Here is a 9,661-nt window from a genome sequence, read left to right on the forward strand (position 1 = left end):
CAGAGTTTCCTCTCATCCCCTTTATTAGTATTATTAATATTTGTGTTAGTGACACTTAAGATCTACTCTCTTAGTGGATAGAAAAATCTTCTATACGCACACGTAACTATGTAGATATGTTAATTAGTTTTATTGTGGTGATCATTTCACAGTGTATATACCTTAAATTTTACACCTTAAAAGAAAGATCTGCCCTTTTTAGCAAATTTTAGGTATACAATACAGTATTGTCAGCTATAGACACTATGCTGTATGTTAGATCTCCGGAACTTATCTTACATAACTGAAACTTTCTACCCTTTAAACAGCAATGTTCAGGTGTTCTTAACCAAAGATTTGCCTTAATTTCTCTTGAGAGTGCAGCTTGGTATTTGCCCATTATTGTGAGTGAAGCATTATGAACTGGTAAATGGAACTTTTGGAAAACAAACCCTGAAGCTGCCTTGAAAACCACTTTAGTACTCATTCAGCTCTCCACTTCTAATTGATTTCGTCTGCTGGCTGAGGCAAGGCACTAGGGAAGTGGGAGCTTCATGTTGATTAAGTAGAATCATGTCAGAATCTCTGGATAAAGGTCATCTTCAAGCATGACTTTACAGTCACCTGGTACTAGGCGGTCTTCTCTTTACCTCAGCCTATGGTCAAGCCATGGCTTTTATCAGTGGAAGCCCCAAAATTGATATAAAGGAGAAGGGTGGTTGGGGGCCTTGTCTTGAAGCTACAGTGGTTAATCACCTTAAATAACATTGAGAATGAGGAGGGACTGTGGCTAAAGCCTCAGCTATATCTCCAGATGGCAGATTTTAGGTTCAGTGGATCCGGTAAAAGAATTCACACAAACTTGACTTTGTACTGGGAGCTCGATGATGCTGAACTTCAGAAAGCAGTAAACTTTGTATTAAAAATAAAGTATGAAGACCAGACCAAACCATTTTCTTTTTTTTATTTTTTATTTCTTTTTTTAATTTCAGCATATTACAGGTACAAATGTTTAGGTTACATATATTGCCTTTGTCCTGCCCTAGTCAGAGCTTCAAGCATGTCCATCCCCCATACCGTGCACACCGCCCCCATTAGGTGTGAATATACCCATCCTCTCCTCTGCTCGCCCACCTGCCCGACACCTGATGAATCTTACTACTATATGTGCGCATAAGTGTTGATCAGTTAATACCAATTTGATGGTGAGTACATGTGGTGCTTATGTTTCCATTCTTGTGATATTTCACTTAGTAGAATGGGCTCCGGCTCTATCCAGTATAATACAAGAGGTGCTAGATCACCATTGTTAAACTATTTTCTTTTTCACCAATGGATTGAAGATCAGGTAGTGCAAATCTGAGAAGAGACCTCATGAGAATGAGGATTTCAGGTACCCTGAGCGTGGACTTGATGCTGCTGAGTGGTGAAATCATAGAACATTGAAGGGCACCTCAGACAGAGAGCAGTGAATTTTTTCCCCTAACAATAAAGGGTAGAGGGGGGCATAGGCAAATTATTTTCTCCTTGGTGAATAGTGGCAAGAAATGTTATAGATTATGCTTCTCTTTCTGGGAAGAGAAAGAAAGACACACTGAGGGATACTTTTTTCTTCATTTATACATCATATATTTCCATATGGTGGAAGTTCATGACAGCTTTCTCATCACAAGAGTTGTGACAATAAAGTTTACAGTTTATCAGTATCATTAGTACTAATAAATGATCCTGGCAGAATGTGTAGTTGACTGCAAGATATTCTCTTTGCATCTTCCCAGTAGGTATTTAGTATCATTCCTAAGCTTGCAGTTAACTAAAGACATTCTTTTATTTTTGAGACAGAATTTTGCTCTGTCACCCCAGGTAGAGTGCAGTGGCATTATCATAGCTCACTACACCCTCAAAGTCATGGGCTTAAGCGATCCTCCTGCCTCAGCCTCAAGAGTAGCTGGCATTACAGGCACGTGCCATGATGGCTGGCTAATTTTTCTATTTTTAGAAGAGATGGGGTATTGCTCTTGCTCAGGCTGGTCTTGAACTCCTGAGCTCAATCAATCTTCTCGCACTGGCCTCCCAGAGTGTTAGGATTATAGGCATGAGCCACCGCGCCTGGCCAAGACATTCTTAATATTACTTGAAAGTAGAGATTAGGGTATCTGGGCTCTTTATATCCTTCTTTGTAAATATCAGTGCGGAGCTTTCAGAATTAATTGCTTCTTAGATACACGATTACTGCTCATTTAGCCCTATGCAAAGAAGTGGGTCATTCTATTCATTGGAATCTTGCTGTTCCGTAATTATGCGAAGAGTAAATGATTATAGATAGGGTTTCTGTGTGGTTTTAAAGCAGGTAAATGTAGCATCATTAGAGAATAATCTGTAGCTAGAAAAACTCAAGGTTCTTTAAAAAACATGCAGATAATACTTAAAACTTGGTAAGTTTTATTATTCTGAAGTGTGTGATATAAGTTGGAAAAAAGCTTTGTCTGTTTTTGGGGCTAGAAAAAGCACTTATGTTTAAATAACAAGGAGGAAAAAGAGCTGGTCTCCATTTATTTCTTGACACTGTAAAAACACTGTAAATGAAATTTGATTACACATGCTTTGAACAAAGGACTATGTTCTGATATTTCATTTTTTTTTAGGTGGAACATACATTTCTGTTTTCATTGATTAAGATAAAAATCAAGTTTCCTACATTATTGAAAGATATGATGTTGAAAATTTGACTATTAAAGAGATTCTAACTCTTTCAAAATTGAATGTGAACCAAATGAACCTAGCTATGAAGTATAATATATCTTACACAATGCTATATGGGAAGCTTATATTTTATAAACCCAGGTAGCCTGAAATTCTTTAGTTATAATTAATTTAGATAAATGGAGATGCCCTCTACCTTGAACTTGGCCAGATTGCCTGACTTCCCTATCTCCCTCCTTCTGTTCATTTTAATACAGGCACACCTTGTTTTATTGTGCTTTGCTTTATTGCACTTTGCAGCATTTTTTACAAATTGAGGGTTTGTGGCAATGCTGTGTTGAGCAAGTCTATTGGCGCCATTTTCCAACGGTTTGTGCTCACTTTGTGTCTCTGTGTCACATTTTGGTAATTCTCACAATATTTCAGACTTTTTCATTATCATTATGTGTTTTTTGGTGATCTGTGATCAGTGATCTTTAATGTTACTACTGTAATTATTTTGGGGTACCATGAACTACATGCTCATAAGACTGTGAACTTAATGGATAAATGCTGTGTGTGTTCTGACTGCTCCTCTGATTGGCCATTCCCTTGTCTCTCTCCCTCTCCTTGGGCCTCCCTATTCCCTGAGACACAACAATATTGAAATTAGGCCAATTATAATAATATACCTACAATGGTCTTTAAGTGTTTGGGTGAAAGAAAGAGTCCCACATCTCTCACTTTAAATCAAAAGCTAGAAATGCTTAAGCTTAGTGAGGAAGGCATGTGGAAAGCTGAGATAGGTCCAAAGCTAGGCCTCTTGAGCTAAACAGGCAAATTGTGAATGTAAAGGAAAAGTTCTTGAAGGAAATTAAAAATGCTGCTCTGGTGAACACACAAATGATGAGTGAAACAACCTTATTGTTGATATGGAGAAAGTTTCAGTGGTCTGGGTAGAAGATCAAACCAGCCACAATATTTCCTTATGCCTAAGACTAATCCAGAGCAAGACCCTAACTCTCTTCATTTCTGGGAAGGCTGAGAGAGGTGAGGAAGCTTCAGAAGAAAAGTCGGAAGCTAGCAGAGGTTGGTTCATGAGGTTTAAGGAAAGAAGCCATCTCTATAACATAAAAGTGCAAGGTGAAACAATAAGTGCTGATGTAGAAGCTACAGAAAGTTATCCAGAAGATCTAGCTAAAATCATAGATGAAGGTGGCTACACTAAACAACAGATTTTCATTGTAGATGAAATAGCTTTATACTGGAAGAAGATATCATCTAGGACTTTCATAGTAAGAGAGGAGACTTCAATGTCTGGCTTCAAAGCTTCAAGGGACAGGCTGAGTCTAATGTTTGGGGCTAATGCAGCTGGTAACTTCAAGTTGAAGCCAATACTCATTGCTCATTCCCCAAATCCTAGGGCCCTGAAGAATTATGCTAAACCTACTCTGCCTGTGCTCTATAAATGGAACAACAAAGCCCGGATGACAGTACATCTGTTTACGGCATGGTTTACTGAATATTTTAAGCCCGCTGATGAAGCCTACTGGTCAGAAAAAAAGATTTCTTTCAACATATTACTGCTCATTGATAACATACCTGGTCCCCCAAGAGTTCTGATGGAGATCTGCAAGGAGATGAATATTGTTTTCATGACTGCTAACACAACATCCATTCTGAAGCCCATAGATCAAGGAGTAATTTTGACTTCAAGTCATATTATTTAAGAAATATTAATACATTTTATAAGGCTTTAGCTACCATAGATGGTGATTCCTCTGATGGATCTGGGCAGAGTAAATTGAAAGTCTTCTGGAAAGGATTCACCATTCTAGATGCCATTCAGAACATTCATGATTTGTGGGAGGATACCAAAATATCAATATCAGCATCTGAGAGAAAGAAAAAATGCGAGAGAGAAAAAGAAAAACAGAGAGACATAAATCACAGTATGATATACTGAGAGAGACATACATAGAGACAGAAAGGGAATTTATGCATATGTCTGGAGTAAATATAGTCCATGAAACTTCCTACTGGAAATAAATAAAAATTAAAAATACCCTTCTAAACAAGCAGTTTGTGATACTTTTCAGCACAGCCTATTAAAAACCAACTGTACTTACAATTGATACGATTTATGGAAATGTTATTTAATCTGCAGTTTCTTCTTTTCTCCTCCCACCCTTTTTTTTTTTTTTTTTTTTGAGACAGAGTCTCACTGTGTTGCCTGGGCTAGAGTGCCGTGGAGTCATCCTAGCTCACAGCAACCTCAAACTCCTGAGCTCAAGCAATCCTTCTGCCTCAGCCTCCCGAGTAGCTGCGACTACAGGCATGCGCCACTATGCCCGGCTAATTTTTTCTATATATTTTTAGGTGTCCAATTAATTTCTTTCTATTTTTTCTAGTAGAGACGGGGTCTCGCTCTTGCTCAGGCTGGTTTTGAACTCCTGAGCTCAAAGGATCCGCCCACCTCGGCCTCCCAGAATGCTAGGATTACAGGCGTGAGCCACCGCGCCTGGCCTTGATTCTATATCTTGAGTATTGTGAATAGTGCTAAAATGAACATGGAGTGCAGATATTTTTTCAACATACTGATTTCATTACCTTTGAACATAAGTCTAGTAGTAGGGTTGCTGGATCATATGGTAGTTCTATTTTTTATTCTTTGAGGAACCTCCACACCATTTTCCATAATGACTATACTAATTTATATTCCCACCAACAATGTACAAGGGTTTCCGTTTTTACACATCCTTGCCAACTCTTGTTATCTTTTGTCTTCTTGATAATAGCAATTCTAATAGGTATGAGATGATAATCTCATTGGAGTTTCAATTTGCATATCTTTTCATATACCTGTTGGCCATTTGTGTGTCATTTTTTTTGAGAAATGTCTATTTAGATGCTTTGATCATTTTTAAATCTGGTTATTTGTTTTCTTGCTATTGAGTTGTTTGAATTCCTTATGTATTTTGGATAGTAACCCCTTATCATCTGTATAGTTGGAAATATTTTCTTCCATTCTGTAGATTGTATTTTCACTCTGTTAGTTTTTTCCTTGGCTGTGTAGAAGGTTCTTAGCTTGATGAAATTCCATTTGTCTATTTTTGTTTTTGTTGACTGAGTTTTTGGAGTCATATCTAAAAAATTATTGCCCAGACCAATGTCATAAAGCTTTTTTCGTATATTTTCTTCTAGTAGATTTACAATGTCTGGTCTTGTGTTTAAGTTTTTACTCCATTTTGAGTTGATTTTTCTATATGGTGTGAGATGAGGGGCTAAGTTCATTTTTTTGCATATGGTTATAGTTTTCCCAACACCATTTATTAAAGAGACTGTCCTTTCCCCATTGTGTGTTCTTGGCATCTTTGCTGAAAATTGATCGACCAAAAATATGTGGATTTATTTCTAAACTCTATGTTCCATTGGTCTATGTTGTTTGTTTTTATGGCAATATCATGGTGTTTTGATCACTATAGCTTTATAGTATATTTTGAAGTCAGGTAGTGTGATGCCTCCAGCTTTGTTCTTTTTGCTCAAGATTGCTTTGGCTGCTTTGTGGTCTTTTGTGGCTCCACACAAATTTTAAAATTATTATCTCTATTTCTGTGAAAAATGTCATTGGGATTTTGATAGAGATTGCATTGAATCTGTAGAATGCTTTGGGTTATATCAACATTTAAACAGTATTAATTTTATTTATGAAAGAAATGCATGCTTACTCAATGATTTTGAACTCAATTAAAAGCAATAAATATTTGCTAAAAGAAGGAAAAATATTTATTAAGCACCCGAGTGTCCAATTCCATGCTAAGGACTCTCTCTGGCGGATACCTGAGAAGCGCAAGACATGGCCCTCTGGGGTCTCCTGTTCTTAAGGGGAAACATAATCAAGCTCACATACTCTCAGAATAGCATTTTCTCCATCTTTCTAGACCCAAATACTTCGTCACTATCCTCTATGTATCAGCCCCTCACTAGCCAAGATTTTGCCCAGCTTTCTTTACTGTATTATAAATTATTGGACTAGGTCTGTTGAACATGCTCTTTCAGATGACCTGTACATATGTGACCATCCTGTTCTAATATGCCTTCTGCCTTCAGTGGAGAGTTACTAGACAATCATCCAAAGGTCTCTGTGAAATTCACTTTAAGAACCTTAAATGTAGACAGTTTCCCAGTTAGGCCTGGCTGGGTAAGACCTAAGTTAGAATGTTTCTCAGTGAGTTTCCTACAGTACTCAAGCCTATCCGTGTCTCAGGTGTCTCAGACCTTGGCCTGGTCTTTGCCTCCCCTTTCTCTTCCTCAAGCTACCCTTATCCTGCCATGGCTTGCTCCTTCCTGAGGTGCTCACATTGGCATTCCTGCCCCCACCTCTCTTTTGCTTTGCTCTCTAATACCTAGCCTATTCCCTGATTCTGAGCATCTTGCTTCAAAGGTTGGAGTTCTGCCTTGTATCCCAGCAACTGGCTTTCCAGCTCTGTCCCTCACTCTCTGCTTATCCCTATATTTCTGCTTGTCATCCACTTCTCATCATAGATGTGCTAGCCTAACCCCATTCTCACTGCAACTAGATCCTGTAACTCCTACTGACCCAGCATAGAGCACAATGTCTGATCAAACACATTGCATAATAAATATTTGTTGAATGAATAAATGAATTGGAAACATTCTCTTGCTTGAACTTAAATCTATGTCTTGGACTTAATTGAGACATACTAACACAATACTCATATTTCACTCACCTTTCTTTTTCCCCTCCTGCCCTTGATTTCTTGTTTTTGTTTTCTAGTCTCTTGACATCAGGTACTGTCTAAACACTTTGCACATTTTATTTCTAATCTTTGCAACAATCTTGCAAGATAGATATTGCCGTCTCCATTTTATATATGAGGAAGCTGAGGGTCCGGAGGTTCACTGGTTTCTCCAAAATTAGTGGATTGGTGGTGGACCTCACTTCCCCATGGAACTGCTGCTAGGATCACTGGCCCCTGGCCTTTTCCTGAGAGACCTAGACTTTGTTCTGACCCACGACTCTGATCTTATCCTGACTGATCACCACCGTCTTGGCCTGGATCCTGCTTGGGACAGAGGGACCGATGGGGGAAGGATAAACCTGAGAGGTCCTGACAAGGTCTTTACATGAGAGATTAAATCCAGGAACTAAGGGGGATGGAAGAGCCAAGGATGTCTCCACATTTTCAACCTGAGGGACCCGAGGAGTGATGGTATCACCAAAAGAAATTGGTAGCTGGAAAGTCTTATTCCTGGGTTATTCAATCAGGTTTACGTTCCAGTGACTCTTTATTCACTGGTTAACCATGGGCAAGGCTCTTAGCTGTTCTGAGCTTCAGTTTCCTCATCATTTCCCTGAGCATAATCTTAACTGACTCTCATGTGTGTCATCAGTTTGCTGATCAGATGATGCAATGCACGCGTGCTGCTTTGTGAGGGATAACACTGCATGCGTGTACTAGCCATCATCAGTATCGTCAGATATACCACTACTAGAGTCAGGCTGTAAATGATGGCATCAACTTCTTGGTTAAAGTATGTCTATGTCAGGGGACCACAAACTGTGGCCCAAGGCCCACATCTGTCCTGCTGCTTGTTTTGTTTATGTGTGCCCATGAGCAAAGAGTGATTTTTACATTTTAATATGTTTGAAAAAAAATAGAAAGAAAAATATTTGTGACATTTGAAAATTGCAAGAAATTCAAATTTCAGTAACCAAAAATAAAGTGTATTGGAGCATGACTGAACCCATTTATTTCTGTATTGTCTATGTCTACTTTTGTGCTACAACAGCAGAACTGAGTTGTAACAGAGACTGTATGCCCCACAAAACCTAAGATGTTTACTCTCTGGCTCTTTATAAGAAAAGTTGCCACTCTGTTGGCTTCCTTCCTGCCTGTTGAAGCTTCCAGAAGAGGAAAGAAAATTTAAGGAAATCTTAAAGTTTTTTTTTTTTTTAATAACATTTCTTTTGTTTGATAACAGAGGTAAAATGAGAATATATTTATCTTTTTTCTCCTTTCTGATGCCTTTAAAAACGAATTTTAACTTAGTGTTGAAACATTATTGTAACTTTAAAAGGCAATTAAGGGTAAAAAAAAACAACCACCAACAACTTCAAATTACCCTTAACATGGCCATTCTAACATGTTTTCATTTTCATTGATGCTTCCTTCTGCTTTTGGCAGAATAGATATATTTCCAACTGGTTGTAGTCATCATCTACATAGAATTTCATAGTTTATGTGGTCCTTTCCAGTTAGCTTCCATAAATATTACTTGATTATTGCTATTATTTTTCATAGTGGTTATGTCGTGATAGAATGACACAGTTCACAAGATAGATAGATAAATATATTTCAGAAATACTTCTTGGTCTTGCCTGCGATTAAATTCTTTCTGCTTCAAATATGATTGCAAATGCTCCTTTCTGAAGCCAGTGCTGGGAAGCCCAGGGCTTGCCCATGTTCTTTCCTGCCATAATCTCTGCTCTCTGACATTGATTCAAGGGCAGCATTCACATTGAGCATAAAAACTGATAAGGATAAGAAATAAAGCTAAAGAAAAAATGTCAGAGAACAAATGAAGTTGGTGTTTTAAAGATAATTTCCTTTCTTCTTCCCCAGACCTCCCGGCCAAAGCATTCATTAACAATAACATTTAACAAACAAAAATATTCCATGTTCATCTAATAATATGGCAGATGTTTGTGCTCTGTTACATTTTTTAAAAAGTAGAAATAAAAGCAAGACCATTACTGTCATTATGTTAATACTGTTGACTCTTTTACTGTATTTAACACAAAAAAATCTTCAATGTATTAAATTAGCTTATTACCATGAAATATAAGTAAAATATGGCTATTTACATTTTGTTCTCTTATTTTTCCTAGTGAGAAGCTGGATGGAAAAATTAAAAGACAAGGTAAGAAAAGTATTTTCTTCCTTTGAACTTATCTTGACAGGCATATAGCTTTGTC

At 37.7% G+C, this 9,661-nt stretch overlaps 1 protein-coding gene across 1 annotated transcript in view; it reads left to right on the forward strand.

Moving 5' to 3' along the window:
* LOC105825866 (chromosome unknown open reading frame, human C14orf37) overlaps positions 1 to 9,661 on the forward strand; it is a 134,833-nt gene that overhangs the window by 118,046 nt on the left and 7,126 nt on the right. The window contains exon 6 of the mRNA XM_012663768.1: positions 9,575 to 9,606. Coding sequence (XP_012519222.1) covers positions 9,575 to 9,606 — 32 coding nt within the window. The remainder of the gene's footprint in view (positions 1 to 9,574; positions 9,607 to 9,661) is intronic.

The sequence above is a fragment of the Propithecus coquereli genome, unplaced genomic scaffold (genome assembly GCF_000956105.1).
Source record: "Propithecus coquereli isolate 6110/MARCELLA unplaced genomic scaffold, Pcoq_1.0 Scaffold83, whole genome shotgun sequence".
Lineage (NCBI taxonomy): Eukaryota > Metazoa > Chordata > Mammalia > Primates > Indriidae > Propithecus > Propithecus coquereli.